The following is a 27,898-nucleotide window of genomic DNA, read 5'->3' as shown; positions in this document are numbered from 1 at the left end:
GAGAGACAAAGAAAAAAGAAAGATTGAGAGATAGATTCATAGTCGTGAGGGGACAATCTTTATAATTTTTTCAATAAGTGTACTGGTTCCTTCCTAAAGTGAAAATATTGCTCTACGGCTGAACACATGCAGAATTAGACATTTTTATTGTTTTTATCTTTCTAATAGTAAATATAGGAGCTGGCAGGAAAATACTGGGAAATATTTAGTCTTCACCACGTGCCAAGCATCATGCTAGAGGCCAGGAGCACAAAGAGAAAGGCCAGTCATAGGCCTTTTACAACCAGGGAGGGCCAGAAGCACAGGCAGAAGGAAGGCTCTTCCTGTCCTCTGGATGGGCATTCAGTGTCATTCTGTTTTTCTCCTCCCTTACACATGTCAAATCAACATCACAACTTGTCCCTAATACTTTAAATTATCAATTTAAACAACATACTCCTACCCAGTTAAGCTTTTATCTCCTAAACAAATTTCATAAGCCTCTTTTCATAATCACTCATCTTTTCTCTTTAGTATAAATGTCCTGCCCCTGATAGCAGGAACGGAAGCATCTTCCACTACCTGCTATTTTCTATACCAGCCAGCAGCTGGTCAACGCAATTTAACTGAATAAAACAAAGTCCTCCTAACCATTACAATCCAGCATGATTACAGGAAAACACCCTTTTGCTCCTCAAATGCTAGACATAATTTAACAAGAAAAGCTACAGATGCACAGAAATTAAACAGCCTACACTCCTCCTCCCGATTTTAAATGTGTGGCAGAAACTGTTGGTGTCCTAAAATCTGATTTTAGACTACTGTTGTAACAAACCCTCCAATCTTTAGCTGGTGCGTGGCAGTCCAGAACAAGAACCACTATTACCAACCCCTCTGGGCAGCTAGACGTAACCATGAGATCCAAGCTCAGGCTTGGATGGAAAATGAGCATACCAGGAACTTCCTCCACTCCACTGTCTTTGAAGCTGCCATTTTGGTCAAGGGCACGCACGGTGGAGGAATAAGAAAGAATCTGGGTCCCTAATACTATGGAGCATCACTCTACCTGGAACTTGTAATGGAGTGAAGTGTGTCTTCTCCTCTATGGTTTGAATGTGTCCCCTCCAAAATTCAGAGGTTGAAACTTAATGGCCAATGTGATAGTATTAATGGGTGGATCTTTGGGCTGCAGGTAGAGCCGAATAGAAGAGTGTTTAAAAAAAAAAAAAAAACAGTAGTGTTTGCCCAGCATGTATGAGACCCCAAGTTTGAACCCCAGCAACACACACACATTGCTTTTAAGAAGTTATAAAGCCAGAAGAAGGGCACTCCCATCATGAATGGGATTAAAGCTCATGAAAAAAAGAGGTTTCAAGCAGCACTGAGCTCTCTTGCTCTCTACCTTCCATCGTGTGAGCACAACACAGTCCTCCCACCTTCCAAAGGATGAAGCAGCAACGCTCCATTGTAGAAGCAAACAGCAGCCCTCACCTGACAACCAAACCTGCCAGCACCTTGACCTTCGACTTCCCAGCCTCCAGAATTTGAAAGACAGTATCTGTTCTTAACAAGCTACCCGATCTCTGGTGGTTTATTACAGGAGCACAGCATACTAAAGACAGCCCCAAAAAAATATAGTGAAGCCCTTATCCTAGTACCTTGAAAGACATCATTGATGGGAAACAGGATTTTGCAGATATAATTAAGATAAGGCCATACTCATCTTATGGTGGGCCCTAAATCCAGTATGACTGGCTTCCTTAGAAGAGACAAGGCAGTGTCAGAAACACAGGTAGAAATTCAACTACTTGACAATGTAGGCAAAGACTGAAGTGATATAACAATAGGCCAGAGCCGGCAGAGCATCAGCAAGCATCAGCAGCTGGAGGCTAGATAAGGAAGGAGTCTCCCCTAAAAGTTTCCAAAGGGCAAGGCCCTACTGACATCTCCAGAATTCTCAGCGTACATTTCTGTTGTTTTAAGCCATCTAGTTTGTGCTACTTGGTTTCTGCATCCCTAACAAATTCACACAGAATCTTACAAGAACTTCTGCAGGAGAGAAAATAAACTACTTGTGTAGATGGCTTTAAGCAGGTATTCTAGAACCCACCGGTAAATCAACCCTACATTATATAGGAGAAAATTAAAACAAATATTTGAGCATGTCTAAGAAAGGGAAAACAATATTTAATTAAGTTACTATTCTAAAATTGATAACTGCCTTATGCCCTTAAAATTCTATCACTCCACAAAGCTGTAAATTTGATTGTTAATATTCTACCATGCTAGTTACTTTTTCACGCCATGTCAGGATGTTTAAGTTGTTGCGAACAACTTAAAGATGGAATTACTTTGGCTCACAGTTTCAGAGGTAATAATCTATGGGCGGCCGACTCCATTGCTTTGGGCCTAAGGAGAGCTGGAATAGCATGGGGGCAGGAGTGTGTGTGGAAGAGGCTGCTCCCCTCATGATGGCCAGGAAGCAGAGAGGGTGAGGAAGGGAGAAGGGATAAGATACAGCCCCCAGAACATACCCCAAATGACCTACTTCCTTCAAATATGCCCCACATCAACCTTCCAATAGTGCTATCAAAGTACGGCTCCATCAATGGATCAATTCATTGATTAGGTCAAATCATCTCTGGATGATTGGATTTAGCAGCTGGGGACCAAGCCTGCACCACATGAGTCTTACAGGGGATATTTCATGTGGAAACCGTAACATTCATTTTTATAAAAATACTGGTAATAACTGAAATTCTTCTCTGTAGGAAAGAAAACAGCATCCTATGCATCACTCTTAAGAGCCCGGGAGTATGAGACCCAATCTGTTTATTCGATTCCCATTTGCCCACCAGCCACTCATACATAAGAGAACCAAGGAAAGACTAGGATTGCCACTGCTACCTGCACCAGTCTGTGTCCAGCAAGGAGGCAGGGGCAGAGAGACGGTGGTCTGAGGACTTGATACACCTAACCACAGCATCTCTGTCTTCTCTCCAAGTCAACCAGCTGCCAATTTCTCCCTATTCGGCCATGGTCTCTCTCTCTCTTCCTCTTGAAGGAACTCAATTTAAGAAGCTCACTGACTGCTAATTGTCTGAAATGCTGACATACTTTTCACTGTTCTCTCTTCTTCTCTAGGGCTCCACAACACTGTGAACCTATCCCCAACAAATTCTCCCTAAGGATCTTCTTGAAACACCTTTAATAATGCATACTGTGCCTAACATCCCGCGGTGTCCCCTCCGGCACCTCTAGCTGTGCTCCCAAAACTCCTCTGCCTCAACAACCTGAGTGCAAATCCTACCCCATCCTGCAGACCATCTCAGTGGGAACCTGCTCAGAGGGCCCCACTTCCTACTGATATTAAGTGGTAGAGGTAGAGACATGTCACTGGAGTGTAGAACGGAGGAGGACCAGAAAAGAAACAGACAGGCCTATGTTCTGATAAACTAGCAGGGAAGAAGGGATGGCATAACAGAGAGATAAAACCTAAAGAATCCAAACGCGAAGAGGGTCACATAGCACTAGGGTGAAGTAGCCATGGAATTGCACATAACCATATGTGGGTTAAACCTTGTTTTCGGTTTTTGTTCTGTTTTGTTTTGTTTTTTGCCTCTGCAACCTGCTTGCAAGGGTATATAAGGTAAGACCCCTTTGTTTTCGGGGCTCAGCCTTTGGACATGAGTCCGCTGAGTCTGTGCTGGCACAATAAAATGCTGCTTCTTGCCTCAGTGTCCCGTGTCTCTGTTTGAGTTTCCCATAACAGAAGCGCTTACACATTTCACCCACTTACAACGCACGAACACAGTTCCAACTCCCACCATGCCTCACACAGCCAGCGCTTCAGATGGCTGCCAAATGAATAAACAGACTAGGAGGCTGGTTTAAATCAGTCAAACCAATAACTACCTCACTACAGCCCTACACAGTGGGAAGCACAGTAATAAGCACAAGGTGAGATATGTCACAGATCTTCCCAACACAGAATAAAATCCTGGCTTCAGCGTCTGAGCATTACCAAGACATAAAACTCAATCTTCAGTGTGTGCCTATTACAAAAGAAATTCCCCACCTCCCAAAGGAAAAACACAAGCTCTGCATAAGGTAAGGAAGTAACTCTACTGAGCATTTGTTCACAAATAATGGAGCTGAGGGACAAGGACATAATTTCCCAGTGGTTCAATGGGACTCCATTCAATACGTGAATGGTTTGTGAAGGTGCCAGAGTGTGGGCTGGGTTTTTCTCCAGGACTCAGGCTGATGAAAAAGTTGAAATGACATTGATACGACAGGAATGAAGTGTATCCTAATGGCAGGTCATGCAAGGAAGTATCAGACATCAGAACTGAGCCAACAAGACTGACTTGAGTGACTGGTGGACAGAAAACTTGGGGCTTGGGAAGGAAGTGGCTTGACAAGACTGTGAAAGTCACTGAAGACTTTCAGTGTCCTAATGAGACAAAATCTCTTGTAATCCTTTTGGACTTGCTCAATGCCAAGGTCATCAGTCGTGTCTGTAACTAAAACAAACCTCTAGTGCCTATAATTTCTAATAAATCCTTTATTTTCTGTACATGGGGAAGAAAAGGAAATTACAAAGTATGTGAAGCTCAAGAGCCCTAGGTTTGATTCCCACATTGGAAAAAGAAAGTAAAAGAATGTGTAAAGGGAGACACAACACCAGAGTCCACATGTAGGTTTGTTTGCCTTATATAAGTGTGAACCTTGGCACCAAGTTGAAAGTAGAAGATAGAAAGGTGTCTGTGGATTTCTTCCTAGGGCTCCCCGAAATGATCTTACTGGAAATCACCTAAGATGGCCTAATCTGACTCCCAGGCTACAAAAGACTATGTGCAGCAAGAAATTCAGAACTCCACGTCCTCTGAACTCTATGTGACTACCAGCTTCTGATCTATTTATAGTCAAACCCACCCTGTTTTTAGGGTTGTCTATTTCTTTGTCTAAAGTGTTAGCGAGGATTTATTTTAGTATAACCAGATAAAGGAGGGAAAAAGCAGAGAGAGGGGACATTTCCTGCTCCCTACACAAGAAATGGGAGTAGACTCCTCAACCTGGCTTCGATCACCTGGTCAATTTCTTCTTCTGCCATTTTCACCTCCAATTGTTCATTAATACATCTAAATGGTAGAAAGTGAACAATGGACCAGTTAATTACACTCAATCTCAATGACACATAAGCACACATCGACTTACCACTCAGTAAGAGAATTCTGTGCATTTGCTAACCATCAAACAAAAGCATCTATCAGGGTGCCAGGCCTGAGCTAGCTGCTCATTTTGTGGAGTAAACGATTAAATAACTGAATAAATTCTAAATTTATTCCCAAAACATCTAGCTGAAACAGGTGTTTATGCTTTTCCTCTCAGTTGATTTTAAGTGATCTTGATTTTATTTATATCTGCTAAACAGTTTGACCTTGTGTGGTTTCTCTTCCCCACAACTAAGACAAGTTTTGTAAGCATATTTTCAGGTGCTTGGAGGGAGATATGTACTAAATAGATAGATAGCTGAAGCCCAGCAAACACCAAGTGAATCAAAATCAGAGATGTGATGATCTCATTTTTATAAGCAATCTTAGGGGATTCTGGTGTATTAGAGGTCAAAAATTTTTAATGGACTATAAAAACATCTAAGTTGAAAAAAAAAGTCTAAAATCTACAAGAAAAAAGATACCCCAAATTCCTTCAAGACCACCACAAAGCAGTTTGCCACACCAACACTTCCTCACCACTCTTATCCTCTGCCATTTATCCCACTTTTACTGAAAATAACTAATGAACAGATATATAAATTCCTCAGCCCACCATCCATGCAGATAGGACATGATCTCCTGCCCAAATTACACTTTTAGGAAAGGTAGTCACAAGAAAACAAAGTTTTCAACAGGTCATAATTTTTATTTCACTGCACACATCTAAAAGGAAAGGAATTTTAAGCTATAGACACAGTTGCATTTGGGTGGAAGATGACCCTACAGATTCTGCCTACCCAAAAACTTAACCACAATCCCCTGAATACCTCCTAAAATGTCCCTCACATGCCACACTATGGATGCATAATTCATCAGCGAATAAAAGGTATAACAATCCTCTAAAACAATGTTCAGTTGTTAGGCACGTGCAAAATCCCACACACTGATGAAGGCAGAAGTTTCCTTCCTTGCCCATATTCTGAGCACCTGCTATATCTGCAAGGAATTCATTTAAGAGAAAAAAAGACTGGCCTAAAAGGTGGGAATTCTGCCTCAACTCTGCTTCAACTCTTCCCTGGGTCTCTACCTCGAAAGCCCACTTTGAAGTTCTTGGACTTTCAATCACATAAAATCAATATATAATCATATAATCATATATATAATCACAACCATATAAAATCAATTCATCCATCTCTGAACTCACACAAACCCATTGGTTCTGTTTCTCTGGTGAACCCTCACTTTCACGGGGGAACCAAGCGGTAGCGAGAATGTGTACACCTGCCAGACAGGCTGCCCGAGCCGGAAACTCCAGGTCAGCCTCTCCTAGCTGTGAAAACTCTGAGGTGCTACTTACCCTCCCCAGGCATCAGTTCTTCATGTGGACAATGGGGGTGCCAGGGTGGTTTAGGGTGTGACGGAAGGGAGTATTCAGAAAGCACTTGCTACACAGTAAGTACTGACTAGCTATTTGCATCTTCTTTCATCTCACAATGGCCAGGACCACGATCAGACTAATTTTATTAACCAAGCAAGACTGCATTTATCTACATGCCCACCCCCCACAAAAAACCCCAGCTGTCCTCACAGCCTGAGAGCCAGGTTCAATGCCAGAGCAGGTCCATCAAGTCACTCAAGCTTCAGACATACAGAGCAGGGGAAAGACCAGCCCTACCCCCTCTCTGGACACAATCCAGCTCCCGGTTGACATTTTCCCCCTCAACCCAGGCCGGGTATTCTACCGATGTCCTGCTCCAATCTGCTTGCTTCTGGTACAGGCTGGGCCACCCTGAATTAACTCTTTTGGGCCACATCCTTTTTTCTAGGCTGTGGTTTGGATAAATGTTCCCCAAAGGCACAAGTGTTAAAGGCTTGGTCGCCAGCCTATGGTGCTATTGGTAAGTGGTGAAACTTATAAAAGGCAGAGCCTAGTGGAAAGAATTTAGTTCACTGGTGGTCAGGCACAGTGGCTCATGCCTGTGATCCCAGCTACTCAGGAGGCAGAAATCAGGAGGATCACAGTTTGAGTCCATCCAGACAAAAAGTTACTGAGAGTCCATTTCAATCAATAAACCAGGTGCACACCTGTGCACCTAGCTATACAGAAGGCCATAGGTAGGAGGATCATAGTCTCTGGTGCCCCAGACTAAAATACAAGACTCTACCTGAAAAATAATAATGCAAAAAAAAAAAAAAAAAAAAAGAAGAAGCTAAGGGAAGGGGGAATGGCTCAAGTGACAGAACAAATTTTAGCATAAAAAAAAAAAAATCTCAGCTTTGACAAGTCTCACCCCCTCCCAAATCACATCCAGGCCATCTAAGTTCATTGGACTTTGTTACTGAGCAGCCAACATGACTAAGAACCAGAAACAAAACAAAGTCAACGTTTTTTAAGTCTAGAAACTCAAGCCTGTACCCAGGCCCTCTTCATTTCAGGCATATTCATCACACAAGTAACGAAGCACTTCTCATTCCATGCCTTGGTCGTGTGAACTACCTGCCCTTAGCAATTTAGGAATGGAGACGTGGAAATGGCCCTTTTAAAGCAAGAAAAAGAGAAAAGAGGACAAGGAGAAAAGGCAGGGATCCAAAAGGTAGATGCATGAAAGAAATAAGCAAGACAACTATGGAAAAGAGAACCCATTTTTAAACAGGGCTAAGTGTGGTTCAGGCTTCTGTTTTCCTTCCAGCACAAAGAGGAATCCCACTCAACCTAGGACTGCACAATCACTGCCTCATCATTCCAGTTAGCCTAGGAGATGAAATTTGTTTGCTTTTCCAGCATTTAAACGTTTTCCTCACTCCTGCAGTTATCACTCACAGCCCTGTGTCACTGCTTTTTATATTGTGCCCACAAATGATCAACAGTTCTTGTGTTATTTTTTGCTACCTAAGACAGAATACACGCAACATTTTGGACTGACAATGTGTTTTGGTGTTCAAAGGGTTAAATTCTGCCTCAATGGGACACAGTGACACTAAGGAAAAAAGCTACCTAAACTTTAAACTTACCTACCCTTACTTAAAAGCTACCTACAACTTTAAAAACTTTATTTGCCACCAAACCTGGATTCTTCGAATGCTGACAATTGCCTCTGACACTCTTTCAATGGCTGCAGGGAAGAAGAGGGTGACTGTCAACCGCACAGCGCCATACAGCGTCATTGCCACAAACACACGGCTGGCTGTGATCACATTGCCAAGCAACACGTAGGTGGTGAAGGTCACGAACAGGATGATTTTGTTTGCAACGAAAAATGATGCTAAATTCATCCCTCTGAGGTAGGAACTTTTCAGAACCTTGGAAATTTCCTTCCTAGAAAAGAGAGCAGACCATAGGTTTCCATGGATACATCAAAGTCACGCACACGTGTCCTGGGCCAGACACACATTAAGATAAACTGTCTGTGACATTATGGAAATATTTTGTAGCATGTGTTCTGGAACCAGTTTCAATACAAAGACCACACAAAACACTGAATAACCACTTTGCTCATCCAAACAAAAGATGCTTAAGGCATGCTATAACATTCCTGGTCACTCGAACTGGGTTTGGACAAACACCAAAACAGAGTCATCCAAGAAGCACTCATAACCATTGTCCTGGGCGGGGTACCTCATTAATAACAAAAGGGTGAGTGAGACACAACCTGTCCCCTCCAGGAACTCTGGAACTCGAGGGAGACAATAACAGCAACCCCAGAATTGTGAGATACCAAGACACTAGACAAAAGAAGCCAGCACAGAGCCTCAAGGGGCAAGAAGAGGTGTGTGACTGGGAATGGTGGAATCAGAGAGAATTGCGTGTTTGGTGGAAGGCAGAGAAGAATGAAGGAAAAAACAACTTTGGACAGGGAGACACACCTTTAGAGGTGCATGCAAAAGTGACAGGTGGCCAGGTTCAGCCAGAGGATTGAAGGCCCATGTGCTGGAGTACAAAAACTCATCAAATATTTAAATGAAAAGCCCAAAGATAATTCCAAAAATACAAAGCAAGACAAAAGGAATGGTATTTCCATAGCTATTTGTAATGAATAATACCTACTACTCATACAGTTTGGTTCAATATAGGTACACCCAATCTCTCCAATCTTCCCATCTGGCTATATTAACATAAATTACATTTTTATTTTAAATGTAATAGTCTCAAATATTTACATCTTAGAATTGTAATGGGTACTTAAACTGCTTTTGCTGAAAAGCAGTGACTCTTTACTGGGGCCCATGAATTAACTAAAAACAGGAGAGAAGGCTGGCACCCCTGCTCCATTTTTGTATCTTTCTCTTCTCTAAGCCATTCACCTTGCAGACACCTTGGAATTCAGAAAGGATGGCACTGAGAGATACTGACTGACAAGGAGGGACTGAGAAAACTGCCCCCAAGGACAGAAAAAGCAGTGCCTCCGCAGGGTGGACCACCCACCAGGCAACAATGACTTGCTTATCCTGACCAGAACCACGCCTGTGACTGGGACTATTTAACTATACATACCTTTGGCCCAGTGCCCCAAGTTCTTTGTCTACTTAAACCTAAAGCTCCCTTAGGTGTCCCAAAGGTGGGCTGAGGTGCTTTCTTCTGGGGCATGCCCACGCCGAGCAACAACCTTCCTTTCTCTGCCCTCCACCATTCCTCATCTCTTTGTGTGCCATGCTGGGGGAAGTGGCCAGACGTGACATGTGGAAGTCCTGGGCTTGTTGGGCCTGGCGTAGAAAACTCCAGCTTCAGAATCATTGGGTGTGGGGACTGAGAGTACTCAGAAACATTTAGTTTCTTTTTTGTAGCATTTTTGCATATACTTCTTGCTTTAATAAAATGGTAAATGGAAGTCCAGGTTAAAACCAGGACCTGTGCCACTTTACTTAAACCTACTCCCACAGGCAGGGGTGACTATATTTAAGTTGATCCTAATGTAAAGACATAATCAGACTTCTAAACTCATTCAATAAAAATAAGAAATAGAAAAGCAGAAAATATGGTATGATATACACAAAAACCTACCTTCTCAAACTGGCAATGAGATCTGCAAAGGACTTTTCCCAAGCATACATTTTTATTATCCTTATGCCAGTTATAACCTCATTCATGGTCCTGATCCTGGCATCCGTAAAAGCTGCTGTCTTGCTCCTAAGGGGACAGACATGAGAGATGAGCCACAGTGACATGGCATCAACCACAGAACAAGCAGAGACTCCAGATCAAATAAGTCCCTTGAGCTCTTCTGCTCCAACAACAAAGGCAGGTCCTACCCACAATACGAACAGAAAAAGGCTGCAGGCTAGGCACAATAGCTCATGCCTATAATCTCAGCTACTCAGGAGGTAGCGATCAGGAGAACTGTGGACTGAAGCCAGACCAGACAAACAGTTCACAAGACCCCATCTCGATCAAAAGCTGGACATGGTGGTGTGTGCCTGTCATTCCAGTTACTTGTGAAGCATAAATACAAGTGTTAGGATCCAGGTTGGCCTGGGTATAAATACAAGACCATATTCGAAAAACACCTAAAGCAAAAAGAGCTGGGAGCATGGCTCAAGAGACTTAGCAAGTGCTAGGCCCTGTGTTTAAACCCCGGTACCACCAAAACAAGAGAAAAAAGACTGCAATTAGGAACTCAACAATTTGTCCCAACTCCAGAAGTACTTTGGAACATTTATAGTGCCTGCCAAGGAAAACATGAAAATGAACCAATCCATCTCCTCCTGGAGCAGCACCCAGTAGGAAGGGAAGGCAGCATGGCACCTGAGTGTGACAACACTGCAACTGGCAGATGTAGATGAAATAGAAAGAAAGTGGCCGGAGCAAAGGAGAAGAGGAGAGACCAAGACAGCTCCAACACCCCAGGGGCATCGGAACGCAGCACCCTAGGGTAAGAAAAAACACCATGAGCAACAACACAAAAGAACTAAAGCACATCAACACAGCGGCATCTCCATCCTCTGACGGCCTTCATGGTGGCTCCCGTCCAATTCTTAGGCGCCTGCTTCAGATCTAAGTCACTTTACCATCCAGCCCGTCATCAACAGTCTTGTTCTGACGCTCATGCTGCTAGAACCTGAGACTCTATAAAGACGTCAGTAAGGTTGGCCCCGGCCTTGGAGAGCTATAATTTAATGGAAGCATTGAATTAAAAGCAACACGCATGTATCCACGCATGAAAATAGCTGTGCCACAAGCATAACAAAAAAGTGCAATTAGCATCGGGCCTCTGAAACATCTGATTTTACTATTCGATATATTTTTAAATAACTTTTATATAACTTCAGCTTAGGGACACTACTTATTGAGGCCTCAGTGCCTAAAAAGCTGGCTGGAAAATAAGCAAGAAGTTTAAAATAGAGAGCACCTTATATTATATTAAATTATTAAATAAATGAATAAAATAAAATAGCCATCTGGAAGCATCCAGAGACCACCTTCACCTCTCCCCCATAAGATCGGCCTTCGCTTATGGCTGGAGCCCCATCTGGCTAAGCCTGCAGGGTCTGCAAAATAGGCAAACAAGCGATCATAAAAGCATTGATCTTGTTTCTGAATAAAAGCAGAAGGTGGGTGTTACTGAATACGTATGACAGATTTTTCAAAGCAGCCTTTCTCTTACCGTAGCGATGAGAACAACTTCCCGATGCAGCTCTGCAAAGGCAGAAGGATAATGAGAACTGCCATCCCAGCCAGACATGATATTCCTATCTCCATCCAGAGCAGAACAGTCACTGCAACAGCCTGCAGTGGTCCAGCCCACAGAAAGTGTAAAAAGATTGTCACCTTCAAAGAAAAAGACAAAGCATTTCTAGGACTATATAAAAGCAACATCAGTGAGAACACAGCATGGAACCAGCAGGCTCCAAAAGAGCAATGGGAATCCTACAGAAAGGACCACAGTGGGTTTAAACTGAAGCAGAAATTCACATTTCTACCACAGTGCTGGGGCAACAAAGGGCCAGCTGCAGGCCCTGAATTACAAGTGCATGTGACCCATGGCACTGGAAGAGACCTTGACCTTGTCTACCTCACAGATGAGCTCAGCACTTCCTAGAACGCTCTCTGCCACAAAATGAGCCCCATGACCCCGGGAACCCCCCCATACCATGATGCCCAGTGCATTTGGCATTTATCCCCTGGACAGGTTACAGGTCCTTCAGGGCAAAAACCAAATTTTCTTCCTCCCTGACCTTAGTCTACCTTCATCAAATGAGTAATTGAAAAAGTAGCCCCAGGACAATGCAGATCTGACAGCATCTAGAATGACTTGGACCTTGTGATACATCGCTAAGTGTTAATCGTGGGTGTGTACAATAGAGTACAGGTGTGATTTCTAGCTAGGAACCATTCATTTGGTATTATTTACCAAAGGGTTCCTATAGATCAGACACTGTATTGAGTACCCACCAGGTGTTTAGCCTCTAGAAAAGGAAAACACAACTAGCCAACTACTCCAAAACAGGCTGAGACTTAAGAAAAACAAAGAGTTAAGCAGGAGTACGAGGTAGTTCACCACGTTGGACAGAACACTGAGCTCGGCAGATTCATTACTGAACTGTGTTGGAGGCACCATCAGAAAAATAAAACCAGAATCTACAGGATAAGCACTTATTACTACATCTGCATTGCACACAGAACAAGTGAGATGTGAAACTAAAAGTGTACCTGTGTTATGTCCTCAAAAGAATCCTTATCACTACCAAAAGCCTGACATTTCAACAAGTCAGACTAAAGGAAAACGGGGTGTGTTGAAAAAAGGGTCCCTCACGTGCAACATACCTGATCAAATTTGTTTACATCATTGGACAGCAGGTTGACTATCTGGCCCGTGGTTGTCTTCCCCATGGCCATGTTGCTAAGACGAAGTGCCTGAAACAAGAAAATGGCAAACTGTGTTCCGATGGTGATACTGTATCACACATACGAAATAGCAAAGCACACATCTCTGCAGGGTCCTGCGTGATGAGAAGGCCAAGGTGACTCACGACAGCAGCTCTGAGAACCACTGCTGGCAGCTGTAGGCCCCAAGAACAGCTGCTGTGAGAAGAAGGAGGAAGAAAAATCCCCACCTCATTTTTTTATGAATGTGAACATGCCCAATGGATAAAATAACGTCAGTTTACACCGGAGAGCCTACCAAAGTAATTGTGAGCCCAGTTAGATGAGATTGGGGCGGCTGCCAAAGGAAAAAAAGTTACAAGACTTGGATGATAAATCTCAAAGCAATCATTGATTTTCCGGGAGGCAGCACTTGAACACTGAGGGTCTTGGTTTCTTCCTTCTGTGGATGGAAATGAACCCCCACCCACCTCGATCATATGGCCCCATGAGAGGGAAATGGCAAATAGTTGCTGAGTATCTACCAGTGGAGGACACTGGAGTCTCCAGAGACGCAATCACCTGAAATTCAGTGTGAAAGGGACAGTTGGTTCAGCAGCCCAGAGACATGGAGGAAGGTGTCCATCGTGGACACTGTGGGCAGGAGGAACCATGGACAATGAGCAGGAGCAACTTCATGGAGACAAAGGAAGGGCATCGTGATGAAAGGAACAGCAATAAGTAAAGAGAAGGGAAATGTGGAGGCAGGAAGTAAAGAGCACCCGAAATCTGGCTCAGAGGTAGACTGGGAAACAGCTAGAGACCAGAAGATAATATGGAACTGTGAATGTGATTTCTTTTTCCAAGTTCTGGGGTTTGAATTCAGGGCTTAGTACTTGCCAGGCAGGTGCTCTACCACTTGAACCACGCCTCCAACCCTTTTTGCTCTGGTTATTTTGGAGATAAGGTCTAGCTTTTACCCAGGCAAGCCTGGACCCCAATCCTTTCTTTTACACTTCCAGTCATCTCTGGAACAGCAGGCACATGCCACCACACCAAGCTTCTTTCCATTGAGATGGGGTCTCGCAAACTTTTTTGGCTGGACTGGTCTTGAACCACGATCCTCCCAAGTAGCTAGGTTTATAGGCGTGTGCCACCGGCATCTGCGTGACTGTTTTGGTTTCTTGTTTTGTTTATTTACGTTAGGGTGAGAGACTCAACTCTCGGGAGGTTAAACTGTGGAACTGATTGGCCAGAAGACTACTGGAAGGAGGCAAGAGGTAATAAAACTGTCACAAGGTTGTGTGAATGAAAAACAAGGGTAAGACACAGATGACAACACTTTGGAACACAAATAATGCTACGGAAAAGAAAGAGAACTTACTGTGCCTTAGTCATTGCAAGCCATCAGAAAATATGTTCAAAGCCAAAGTTACTTACAAACAAGTCAATCCTGCATGCAGAAAACACAGTAAAAGTTTCAGAGCAGTAGGAATCTGATACCTTGAATGTTAAAGTAAGGCCAAGTGACACACCAAACTCCAATCTAAACCAATCATTTTCAAAAGGAAAAACAACCTTCAGAACAAGTACGCCCAACTTGAGCTATCGTTCAGGCTATCACTGCTGTCAACAAGGAACACTAAAGGGTGACAAAGTCCCTCAGGGTATCCTTGGGCTACTTGTCACCAGGCATGTCTGTGCAGTGGTGGATGAAAGGCCAGGCCCTGGAAGCTCAGACACTTTGCCTATAACAAAAGTTAAGGAAAACTCTGCAGTCAATACAGAAATTAAGGGTCTGTTGAAAGAAAAGAAAATCGGATAGAAAATTCAGATAGGATCAGAAAAAAAAACAAAAACAAAACTGGGAAGTGGTTTTCATATTATTAATGAGGAAGACACAAGCTACAAGTAAACTGGCAGATTTCTGCTTCCAATCCTGAGAGGTAATTGGTACTAGTGTTACCCTTCACTGCAAAACTGTAAAACTGGGAATACAGGAAACCACTGTGCTCAGGCACTGACCACAGATAGCACAGGACTGTGAGCCTTGAGGAAAGGAAATTCAGGAGGTGGTCCATGACTGGCTTGACTTTCTGCTTGAGGGGTGTTTTCTGCACAAACAGGACTGCAATTTCATGAGCCGAGCGAGATGGGAGAGATAGTTGCACCAGGTGTCAGTGGTTCACACCTGTAATCCTAGCTACTCAAGAGCAGAGATCAGAAGGATCGAGGTTTGAAGCCAGCCCAGGCAAATAGTTCAAGACCCTATCGAAAATACCCAACACAAAACAGGGCTGGTGGAGTAGCTCAAGTGCTAAATTGCCTGCCCAACAAGTGTGAGGCCCTGAGTTCAAACCTCAGTACCAAAAAAAAAAAAGATGGTTACTCCAAATGGTAGAAGCAACTAGAATTTGTGGACCATAGCAGCAGAGGGGAGGACCCAGGAGCACTTCTAAGTGCTTCACTGTCAACGTACAGGGCAAGAGTCCATGAGCCCAAGGGGGAGATTCTAGAGGTCATGCCATGCTAGGAGATGCCAGAGTCCTGCCTAACCAGAAAAGAGGTTTTTTTTCTTTTCCATTTTTATTAGGATATATTCATTACACAGGGGGGGGATTCATTGTGATAATTCCAAACAGGCTTACAGTGTACATTGGTTAGCTAGCCTCCACCCTCTCCCCGCCCCACTTAAAGCAATTGGAAGAGGTTTCATTGTTCAATTTCGTATGAGAAAAGAGCTCTTCATACGGACCTCAGATGTTCAACTGGGACTCCAGGAAGGCTGTGTATCAGAAATAAAGATCTTGCTCTAGAGTTACAGCCATGCCCTTGCACTAAGTCTAAAATGGAAATATCAGCCTTACAACTCAGATACAGAGAGACAGAACCAATTCTGATAGCACTACTCTCAGAAACAAAATTCAACACCCTTTAGTCCAGACTCCCTACACTATCACTCGTAACATTCAACTTGGTAAAACATATTACACATGCAAAGAAAAAAATGTGACCCAAAATTAAAGGGGGACAAAGGTCAACAGAAACAGATATTGGGGTGAATTCAAGTATGATATAGCTTACACACTCTAATAACTCCTGTAAATTTCACAATGTACCCCCACCCAGCACCATAATTAAAAAGCACTCTGTAAAAAATAATAAAAAAAAGAAAGAAACAGATACTGGGATGATCCAGGTAAGCCAAAGGAAAAATGTGTTTATAATAAGTGAATAGGTAAGTAATTTCAGAGAGAGATGGGGAGCTAAGGTGGGAAAATTGCTTGCAACCAACAGTTCAAGGTCAGCCAGGGCAATACAGCAAGACCTTAAACAAAAAGGATAGGAAAAGGTAACAGAATCTTACTACTGTATGCGTCTTATATTTAATGTAAAGTAACATAAACACTAAGGCCATATAAACTAAACATGACTATTTTAATCCCTAAGGCTACCTAAAAGTAGAAAAAGAGATCTAACAAAGCCAACAGAATCAAAATGGAATGCTAATACATATTTGATTAACCAAAAAGAAGACAAATTGGAATGCTAATACATATTTGATTAACCAAAAAGAAGACAGGGATGATGAAAAAAGAAAAAAAAAGCAATCAAGGAAACATAGGTAAAATAAACAGCAAGGAGAAAGGCTTAAACCTAACCACATCGGCATTCACACTACACATAAATAGACCAGTAATTCCAGTGAAGGCAGGCACGGTGGTTTACACCCATAATCTCAGCAATTTGGGAAGCAGAGATAGGAGGATCATGGTTCAAGGTCAGCTCATGCAAAAACGTTAGTGAGACCTTATCTGAAAAATAACTAAAACAAAACATACTGGGGGCATGGCTACCGTGATAGAGTACCTGCTTAGCAAGAACAGGGCCCTGAGTTCAACCCCTAGTATCACAAAAAAAAAAAAAAATCCAATTAAAAGCCAGAGATTGTCAAACTGAATTAACAAAAAGTAAGACCCACTATATGCCTTATCTAAGAGATACATTTTTAACTACAATGATACAACAACCAGCAAGCACAAGCTGGTGTGGCTACTGTAATTCCAATAGTGTAGGCTGTAGGACAGGAATATCACACCAGAGATAAAGAGGACATTACATAATGACAAAGGAGTCAATTCACCTCTCCTAAATGAGGACCTAAAAAACATATATGTGACAAAAAGCAGAGCTGAAGGGAAAAATAAGAAAACACCAGGTGTGAATAACGATCTGAAGGTAGAAATGATTTTCTAAAATTCTACCTAAAACTGAAGAAATTAAAAAAGAAAACAAAAATCTCTGTTCACACCTCCAGACCTCAGCTGCCCTCAGGAACTCCCAGTTCAATGAGCGACCATGCCTGGCAGAGAACAAGCAGTCAATATTTTATACTTTAATAAAGCAAGGCAACCACAGTTTCTCACTAATATAGAAAATTAAAGTTTGGCACTCATAAAGTATACAAGTTATAGTTTAAAAAATCTGTGTCCAATGTAGAGAAAATTAATCAGCAGATCAATGCATTAGAATTGTGCTAATATCTTGGTTCTATAATTAAGCTATAAAAAAAGACATTGTTTGGTTAAAGTGTTTTTTCTTCGAAAAAGCAAAATAGTTCTACCGTAAGAACAATAAAAGGCCACAAAACAAAACGGAATCAATTATTTGTACTACAGATGCCAGATCCAGGGTTGGCTTCTTTAATACATCAAATATCAGTAAGAATTATGAAAGTCTTCCAATTACTAAAATTCATTATTACTCAGTGCCCTGTAAATTAAAATAACAAAACAGCATTGATTTTATCTACGAAACTGGTGAAATCAGAAGCTACTATAAAATATAGTATACAGTCTGGGCAAGAATGTGGGGTTATCTCCTATCACTGAAGAGAACATAAATAGTTAACGACTCTTTGGAAGGTAACCTGACTTATCAAAAGCCTTCAATTGTGTAGACACTGAAAACTAGGAATGTGCCCAAAGGTTTAGCTTTAATCATGTCCACTGGAAGGCAAACTAAATATCCAATTACTGGTTATACTAGAATCTATATGACCATGAAAAGCAACACTGTGAACTGTGGGATGCAAACTCTGTCAGACGAAGGATTGATCCACTTTATATCTGGCTACTAGTGTGGGTGGGCAAGAAAACACATCTGGGATTACAACGTAAGTCTGCAATCTAGACAAAACACTAATGTCATTCAATTTTTAAAAAATAAATCATGTAGTTATCTCTCATTCATTTGAAAAATAGAACTTTAATCTTGCTCAATCATTTCAATCAGTAAATTTGAAACACAAAACCCAAAAGTGTACACAAAAATAGTACCATCAAAGGAAGGGGGGGCAGGTAAAATGACCTTTCCACTGCCACAGAGGTGGGTCCTCCAGACTGATGAAATGGATTCTCCCTCAGAATCTAGTCTTCACTTGGATTAGAAAGCCTCTGAACATAGTTGGGGGTGTAGGTCAAGTAGCAGAGCACTAGCCTGGCAAGCACAAGTCCCTGGGTTCAATCCCCAGTACTGCCAAAAAAAAAAAATAAAAAAAGCAAGCCAGCCTCTGAGCAACCTTGTCTAACGGTCTTCTTCAGAATGTGCACACTGTGACTCATGGTGCAGATTCGGAGCCACTCTTTGCAGTGCTAACAACCCTAGGGCTCCCCGGAAGTGCTCAAGCAGCCATGCTTTTGGATTTTGCATGCTTATTATTCATCTCGTCCTTTGTTATCAAGCCATCAACTGTTCCTTAGAGATTCTCATCAGACTATTTCTTCCACTACTGTTTCTAGACTAGGAGATGGCAAGATAGTATTGTGAGGAGAGTCGGAGGAAACAGCTCTGAGGAAGAGCCTAAAGGACTTTTGGTGTTTGGGGCTTGCTTCCTGGTTCATGACCTACCCCAGAGTTGAGATTGTCAGGTAACATGACTTCCAGGTAAACTGGGCATCACTACAACTATGATGAGTACAATTAGCTCACTGAAGCAGAAAACTGCCTGTGTTTTTCCAATATTGTTGGCCAGAGCTGCTTAGTAATGCTGACACACCTCCTTCATCCATCGTTACTTAATCTAAAGACATTCATTGCTGTTTCTGAGGGGAGGACCAGGAATCCCCTAATATACCCCTTCCCCATGAACATGCTGAGTGACTGCTTTGCAAGTTTAGTCCCACTCCCTCTATGGGTCTCTAGAAGGAAAGAGATTCAAGGAAATAAAAAGCAAAGTCCATACAAAATAAAAAATCTGCCACTTTCTATGATCTGTCAGTTCTGCTGCCTTGGGGAATAGGGGTGGTTCTTTTGTTTTGTCTTGTTTTGTTTTGTTTTATTTTTGCCTGATTTTCCATGGCTGGCATGCAAGCTGCCTAAATTGTATTGAAAGTTCCCAGTAAGCTTTGAAGGGTGTGGTGTTTACCCCTCAAGGTACAACAGTTTTCTTTTCACTCTACTGCTAACTGTGCCATTATACCACAGTCATGGGACCAGAAAAACATGACGAGCCAGGTCTATCTGGCCCTGTGGATAAGTGAGCCTCCAGACACGGAAGCACAATGTCGACCCCAAGAGCCACTCCACGTGGAGTAGATCCTGTGGTACATGTTGAGATCGGGCTGAGAAGCATGCACTGGCCACTTTTGAAAATCCACAAGAGCTGAACTCATCAGGAGCAATCTCCACATTCCCTCACCTCTTCCCCTCAGAGGGCTACAGAAAGGGCTCATTCAAGGCCACAATGAATCTCTGAGGCTGGGCTCTCTAATGCCCTGGGTGTTCCACGTGCAGTCCCAGATAAAGCACAGAATGGCCAGGAAACTAAGCTGGGTGGTGAAGGCTACACAGGGAGCCCCAGGGTTTGCTGGGAAAGTTGCCAGATGCACACACTACTCCCCTCAGGGGGCCAGGAATGTCACCAATATTTGGGAGCATTTTAGAAGACTGAATTACAGAATTAACAATGGGTGCTTTGAAGGGTGAGTGAAAGGTACTCAACATATACAAGTTAATTAACAAACTCTATGAATAACCATGGAAAGATCAAGATATGCTATTTGATGGTAGTCTATTCAAAGTAGGGTCGTATCCCCACTCAATGACTCAAAGTCCCCTCACTCCAGACCCTTACACCCCAATTGTAAGGTTGGTTTACCAACCAAGAGAGGAAACAGAGATGAGCAAGATGGAACAGTTGTGGTAAAGCTGAACTGTTAGGGCAAAAGAGAAAAATGTGGAGCCCAACAAGTCCGTGAGTGTAAGAAAAGGTCACCTTAATGAGAATACGAATGAAACACACCTCCCAGAAAAGGGGTAAAGAACTAAATTTCTGTCATCTTTTTAAAATCATATTTTTTGGCTCTGTTTCCAAAAGAAAAATATAAAGGAAAATGTGCTTGTAATATCTATCTTCTTAAAAATGGCATGCTTAGTCATAAAATTTACATATGAAGCTAATACCAAGTCTTTTATAACTACAATTATAATTCTTTTGTCTATAAAGGTTTTATTATTATTTTTCTAACTATGTGCTTTTTGCAACCCAAATGAATAACTAGTGGGGGAGTAAGTAATAGGCCCTTTACAGACTCAACATTGTACATAATTTTACTAAGAATTAGTCAAAAGTGAGAATGTCTACAAATGCAATTTTCCTTTTCTCCTAAGGTTGTCTATCAAAATATTGAACTTGATCCTAACAGGCACACTTTAGCAATATTGTGAAATGAGTTTCCTCACTCATTCCCTTTTCCTAATATCATCTTTGAAGCTTAAGAAAATGAAAAGATCTGTGAGTAATAAACCAATGCTTAAGTAGCATGTCTTTACTTCTGTCATTTCTTCATGATTACGGAAGTAACAATTTTTTTACCACATACATTTTTAGAAGCAAACTTATCAAAACATTAGTGCTTAACATCGTTCATGAAGGAGGAGAAGGGCGCCCAGCACGAGGAGCCACCCCTGGGCACATTCCTCTCTGCCCCTTTCCCTTTATCCTGCTGATTTGGGTGGAAAGATAAAGCATATCAAAGAGCAACCTTGGGCCAACAGCTGTCACCCTGGGAGATGCCAAACAGAGAAATGACCCTGCTTGTTCAGTTAATGTGTCTCCCCAGGTAGAAAGGAGGAGAAAGAGGAGAACTTCAAGCAGCCAAGATGGTGGTAGCTCAGAGGTAGGAGCAGATGGGGCAGAATCTGAATTCTTGGCCTTTCTTCTACCACTGCTCAAGGTGTATCATCACAGCTGAGGATGAGAGAAACTGTAGTTTTTTCACTGAATACCAAGCAAATGTCTGGACCACACCTCTTCAAAAGTTGAAACAAGCTGTTACAAAAAGGACAAACACCATATGATTCCACTTGAATGAGGCATCTAGAGGGCTAGAAAATAGGTGGGTGGTGGCAGGGGCTGGGAGATAGTGGGAAATGCTGAGTTACTGTTTATTGAGTACAAAGAATCACTTCTGTAAGATGCAAAGAGTTGTGGAGACAGATGGCTACACAATAATGCAAATGCAATTGACAGCAAATGTACCTTAAACAATTTAAAATGGTAAATTTTATGCTATGCCTATTTTAATCAAACTTTATTTGCTTTAATTCAAATTTTAAGAAAACAAACCAATTACCTTTGAAGGCCTCAAAGGAAAAAATCACCAATCACAAATTCTAAACCTAAAGGCATATCTCAAAAGAATGAAAATTTTCTCCAGACCACATAAGAACTTTTAAAATCTAATTAATTAAAGACTGAGAAAATACATCTTAGGCTGAGATTTCAGCATTCACTCTAGGAAAAGAAATACAGAGCTCCGTGCTCCTGACAGGGGCCATGTCCACCCTGGCCTTCCTCCCCAGTTGCTGTCTCCTTCACTGTCCACTACGTACAGTGTGGCCCAAATGTTCCCTGAGTACAAATTAAATATACAGATTTCTGGGACCTTTCCTTAGAAATTCTGATGGAAGAAACCTGGGATGGCCCCAGGACCTGAATTTTTATTAAGCACTCAAGACAGAACCTGGGGACTTTCTTCCTGAACAGCACGGAAGTTAAACAGGTATGTCCTACAGCACATGTGACCACACCCTGTAGTGTACACACAGAGCTCCCAGCTCTGTGGGGATATAAACATCCAGGCTATTAAACCAGTTGAGAGACAGCTGCTCTGAGCAGGGCTGAGTAACCCACACTGGACCAGCCCACGCCTCTTCCTCTACCATAAACCATCAAGCAGGACAATATTCTGAGGCAGATGTTTGCAGGTTGTGGATAACAGGGAGCGGTGTATAAGACTGATCCCTAAGATGAGGGACACTGGTAGATGGGCGCAGGGCATCACCTCCACAGCAAAGAGTCATCCAGCTTAAATGGACAGTGTTATGGTTTAAAAATGTAATGCCCTCCCAGGTCCACAAACCGGATGCTTAGTGTCACTACTGGTGGTGATATTTTAGGAAATGCTGAAAACTGCAGAAGGTGGGACCTAGCTGGAGGAAGTAGGTCATGGGGGCAATCCTTGGGGCAGTCCTTGGGGTATCTTGTCCCTGACCCCTTCCTGTCTGTCATGAGATGAGCAGTTCTCTGCCACATGCTCCTACCACCATGATGTTCTGCTTCACAAAGCGCTCACAAACACAGAGCCAAGTGACCATGAACTAAACCCTCTGGAATTACGAGCCGAAACACATTCTCCTTCCTTTAAGTTGTCTCTGTCAGGCATTCTGTCACAGTTACAATAAAACTGACTCATACAGATAGGGAAGGGTTTCTTACTTAACCTAAGCACTAAGCCAAGCTTACTCTAAACTTGTCCTAGAAAAATTAAAACCAACCCTAACAAGACCCACCATGGACTTAGGGTTGGAAGATTGAGTCCCACCGAGTTAGAGGTGCTTGGGAAATACCTTAGAATTTCCAAAGTTCTTCACTACCAAAGCACAATACCAAGCCAACTAGGTGCAAAGTGGTCACCAAGTTGTCTGTGCAAAATTCAACAGTCTTCAGAAGATTATCAGAATGCAAACCTAAAACGTAATAATAATAATATGTAACTTACAATTTTAAAATCTTAAACATGTAAGACATGTAGGATTACTACATTTCACCTGTATTAGATGAAATAAGAGAATATTTTCTTACAATGACCCACATCTTATTGCTTGATGTCAGAAGTAGTTCATGAGAACTAAATGCTTCAGATGGGTAAAAAGGCAAATATGACTGACTAACTGAATGCCCCATAAGAGGTTCACACTGCAACTCCGAGATCTGACCTCTTTTCAATCCCAAGGTCATTATCGCCATGTGGACCCCTTTCCCATTCATGAGCAGCCACAGACACAAGGCCACCAACAGATGCATTTTGCTAAGTCACTACCTTGATCATTTAACTTTCTTACTAAAAGAATTCAATGGCTGCCCTGTGTTGACTAAATGAACCTCCAGTGACTGAAACTCATGAAAGGTCCTCCATCACCTACCGCAGCCCAAGGTGCCTTTCGAGGCTGACCCACTCCCCCAGTGCTCTCCTAAACCCTTACTACACATTGTGCTCCTGGCTTCCCTGCTCACCCCAACACTGATCAGAATGTGTTCTGCCTAGAAGGACTCCCCACGCCCCACATATCCACCAGCCACCAGTATCCCTCACTAAACCACAAAGTCCACAGTCCTGTGCACGACTCAGCTAGCTTTCGGCAATTCTTGCCTAACTGTGTGTCTTCAAACCTGTGATCGAGTGCCAGCAACAAAGCCAACAGAACACTCCATAAGTGTGCTAACCAGGCATGGTGTGCTAACTGCTTTACACGAATTGACTCACTAGTACTCATCACACACATGAGGTGGGGACTGTCATTGTGCCCATTTTACAAATGAGGACACTGAAGTTCAGAGCAGCTTGTCTGGGAGAGAGAACCAGAAAGTGGAAAATGGAGCTTCATAAGAAAGCTCTCCAACTACAGAGCCTCCAATCTGAGTTTACAAAACCCCTGCTCTCCTAGTAACTCACTTCTTCTCTACCAAGTACTTTACAGAAATTATTTTATCCAGGACTCACAACAACTTCATGATGCAGATACTTTTATTCCCATTTTAAAGATCATGAAACTGAGGCTCTGCAAAATGAATGTGCTTCTTTTACAGATTAGTAAATGGCAAAATCAGGACTGAAACACAGGTCTGGCTTCTTTCAGAGTCCATGCTTACAATCTCTGTCCATCTGATCTGCCACAGTGTCTTCCACAAAATACCTGGGCATCTAACTCAACACCTCAGCAAGCCTTCATATGAGATTGAGCCCAGGTTCTAAGATACTTGGGGCTGATAAACAACTACCATCATTGAGGTTTGCACCTGCAATTCAAAAGCTTTATTCACTACAGAGAAGGGTTAAACCTGTAAACATATGCTACCCTTATGTACTGCAAAGTTTGATGACAAGCATATGAGAAAGTTAAGCTAGGCACTGAGGCTCACACCTGTAATTCCAACTACTTGGGAGGTGGAGATTGGGAGGATCACAGTTCAAGGCCAGCCTAGGTAATAGTTATCAAGATCCCATGTCAATAAACAATCTAGGCATGGCAAAAGGCAGAGGTAGGAAGGTCACACACAGTCCAAAGCTGGCCCTAAAGCACAAAACCCTATCTAAAACAAAGTGGAGGAAAAAGGGCTGGAGATGACTCAAGTGGCAGAGCGCCTATCTAGCAAGCATAAGGCCCTTAGTTCTGTTAGGTCCACGTGGATGGGAAGGTCAAATTGGAGCCAAATAATAACGCAAACAGGCTTAAAGCAAGCTTTATTGAGAGTGCGCTCTCGGGCTTAAAGCAAGCTTTATTGAGAGTGCGCTCTCGGGCGAGGTTCACCGTCCCAAAGAGCAGGACCGGAGAAGTCGTGCCCGAGAAATGGCAGCCCAGTTTTTATAGCTTGGGTGAAGTCAAGAGCTTAAGGTATTACGGGGTGTCGGGATAGGTTGAGGTTTGGTGGGGAGGAACTTAGGGTAATATGGATCTGTAGGATAGGTCAGGACCCATTGCCTGCCAAAGGGAGTTGCCATGGTAATTAGAGGGGAAGAGGAAGGAGGAGAGAGAAACAGGAAGTCTCCAATTGCCATGTGTGGGAGTTGCCATGGTAACCATGAAGCCTCTAATCGCCTTGCGCCATAATTGCTGCGCGCTGGAGTTTAACAAGGTAACCATGAAAGGAAGGAGGGGATGGAGTGGAAGGCTGAGCAGAGAGTCCCTGATCACCATGGGGTGGCTGCCCACCAGCCAAACATCTCAGACTCTTTGGTATAGGGGCGCAGAATTGGTTCTAGCTACTTCCTGCTGAAAGGAGGTGAAGTTAGGGGCTAGGGATGTCTTAGGCCACTTGACCGGTACAGCCCGACCCCATGGGGAGGAGCTGGTAGTCATGAACCTGGAGCATCATGTGGTGGAAGGTTACCCGAGTTAAATGGCATATGAGTGAAATCGATCTGCCAATCTTCACCAGACTGTCCACCGCAGAGTTGGTGGAGGGATTGGCGGAGAAGGAGTCTGCTTGTGGGGGTTTGCTTGACAGCAAATGGAGCAGGCCTCCTGGACCTGACAGATGGTGGATTGGAGGCCCCTGGGGTGAAACACGGGTTTCAGAAGGAGAGAAGGGCCTTGGGGCCTATGTGTAGTGAGTTGTGGATGGCAGTGATGACCTCTGTTGTCTGGCCCAAGGGGAGGATCAGATGGTTGTCTTTGAAGATCCACCCATTGAGGGACATAATTCCCCCTTCTTTGAGGAGAGCAGTTTGTTCTTTTGGCTCATAGTTTGGAGTAAAGCTAGAAGAGAGGAAGAGGATAGGTGGGGGAATTGACTGTTCGGTTGTCTTTCGGGCCGTTAGATCCGTGAAGGCATTCCTCGTGCCACTGTGTCGTTGGAGTCTGGTGTCCCCTGCAATGGACAACGGCGACCCCCTTTGGGAGCTGTAGAGCTTGTAATAGTTTGGCAATGAGGGGTCCGTTGACCACTGGGGTGCCCCATGTGAAGCCCCTCTCCTTCCAGATGGCTGCATGAGGGTGTGCTATAAGGAAAGCATATTTAGAGTCAGTATAAATATCAGCAGTTTTATCTTTGGCGATGGTGAGCGCCTGGGTTAAAGCCGTGAGTTCAGCCTTTTGAGGTGTTGTTCCCAGAGGGAGGCAAGTTGATGTCAGTACCTGAAGAGGGTCGATGGTGACTACGGCATAGGCAGCTCGGCGGCCTCCCTGGTCATCTAGGATGGAGCTCCCGTCAACAAACATAGGTCAGGAGAAGGTAAGGGAGAGTCGGTAAGATCCTGCCTGGGGGTCATGAGACTGTCCATTGTTTCAGGACAGGAATGGGTTGGGTTAGAGGCTATTGGGGGGGGGAAGCAGTGTAGCGAGGTTGAGTGGGGAGCAAGTAGTGAGAGTTATATCAGGATTGTCGATGAATAGGAGGTGAAACGTCTATAGGCGGGAAGCTCCAATGAGAGAGAGAGAAGAATGGGTGAGGAGGTCAGCGAGTCTGTGTGGGGAATATACAGTTATTGGTTGTAGTTGGGATAGCTTAAGAGCCTCCCTGGTGAGGGTGGTTGCTGCTGCAAGGGCTTGGAGGCACGGTGCCAGCCCCCGACAGTGGGGTCCAGCTGCCTGGAGAGGTAAGCGATTGGTCAGTGAATAGGGCCTGATAGTTGGGTAAGGACCACTTTGGCTATTCCAGAAGTTTCATCTGTAAATAAGTGGTATGGTTTGGAAGGGTTTGGGAGGGCCAAGGCTGGAGCCTGAAGGAGGGTGTCCCTGAGAGAAGAAAAACAGTGACAGACCATGGACGGAGAGATGAGTGGACCAGTGGGAGTCTCCTTGGCAGCCTGGTACAGTGGGCAGGCCAATGAGGCAAATTTAGGAATCCAGTGTCTGAAAAACCCAATGAAGCCCAAGAAGGATAAAATTTTGGGGGCATCATTAGGAGGAGGGAGGGCCTTCAAGGTTTGGACCTGGTCCATGGTAAGTGCCTTTGAGATGGGGGGTGAGACAGAAGCCCAGGAAAGTAACACCTTGTAAGCAGAGTTGGGCCTTGGCTGGGGAGACCCAGTATCCCTTAGAGTCTAGAAAGTTAAGGAGGTTGGCTGTTCCCGTTTCAGAGTCCTGCTGGAAGGGGGAGCACAGAAGGAGGTCATCCACATATTGTAGAAGTGTACTGGGTTTCTGAAATAGGAAATTGGGGTCTACAGGGATATTGGTTAGGGTCCATAAGAGAAATGTGGATGGGCGAGTGGTGTGTAGCCACAACCAGGTCTGAGATGTCCCAGACAATGGGGTTGACCGGAAGAGGAAAGGTGGGCGGAGCAGGCCCAGGAGGCAAAGGGGTTAGGTGGCTGGCAGAGGCCAGAAGGAGTGAGTGGGAAGCTAGAGATTCTGGTAGGTGGGGAGGGATGGTTATGGAGGCCCCAAGCTTTGTTACAATATCTCGACCTAGAAGTGAGGCACAGCAGGATGGGATGATAAGGAAAGAGTGGAAATATAATACCTCTAGCAGAGCAAGGAAGGGGCAGAGTTTTGTATATACCTCTAGCAGAGCAAGGAAGGGGCAGAGTTTTGTATGGGCAGAAGGGAAAGCCGTCAATTCCCATAACAGAGACTGATGAAGGAACTGTTAAACCCGAGTGGGCAAGCAGCAGAGAATAGGTAGTCCCCGTGTCCAAGAGGAAGGAGATGGACTTACCCACTACCTGGAGCGTGACCCTGGGCTCAGCGAGGGTGACTGGGGTTCCCGAGTCAAGGCGTCATCAATGTTCTGCCAGTCCGAGAAAGTCGGGGATCTGGATGTCTGGTGGGGCTGACCCTCCACGGGGAGCCGCAGGGGGTGAGCCCTGTCCAGGACAATGTGATCCCCAGTGAC

The 27,898-nt window shown here is 43.7% G+C and overlaps 1 protein-coding gene across 7 annotated transcripts in view; it reads right to left on the bottom strand.

Annotated features, from left to right (window-relative positions):
* Positions 1-27,898, bottom strand: part of Abcc4 (ATP binding cassette subfamily C member 4 (PEL blood group)) — a 229,483-nt gene that overhangs the window by 142,501 nt on the left and 59,084 nt on the right. For all 7 annotated transcript variants that reach the window (XM_074043133.1, XM_020183142.2, XM_074043129.1 and 4 more), the window contains 4 exons: positions 12,958-13,047; positions 11,798-11,961; positions 10,198-10,323; positions 8,265-8,514 (listed from right to left, as the gene is read on the bottom strand). In XM_074043133.1, coding sequence (XP_073899234.1) covers positions 8,265-8,514; positions 10,198-10,323; positions 11,798-11,961; positions 12,958-13,047 — 630 coding nt within the window. The remainder of the gene's footprint in view (positions 1-8,264; positions 8,515-10,197; positions 10,324-11,797; positions 11,962-12,957; positions 13,048-27,898) is intronic.

The sequence above is a fragment of the Castor canadensis genome, chromosome 10, assembly GCF_047511655.1.
Source record: "Castor canadensis chromosome 10, mCasCan1.hap1v2, whole genome shotgun sequence".
Classification (NCBI taxonomy): Eukaryota; Metazoa; Chordata; class Mammalia; order Rodentia; family Castoridae; genus Castor; species Castor canadensis.
Note: the sequence above shows the minus strand (reverse complement) of the source record. Positions and strands in the feature narration are given on the sequence as shown.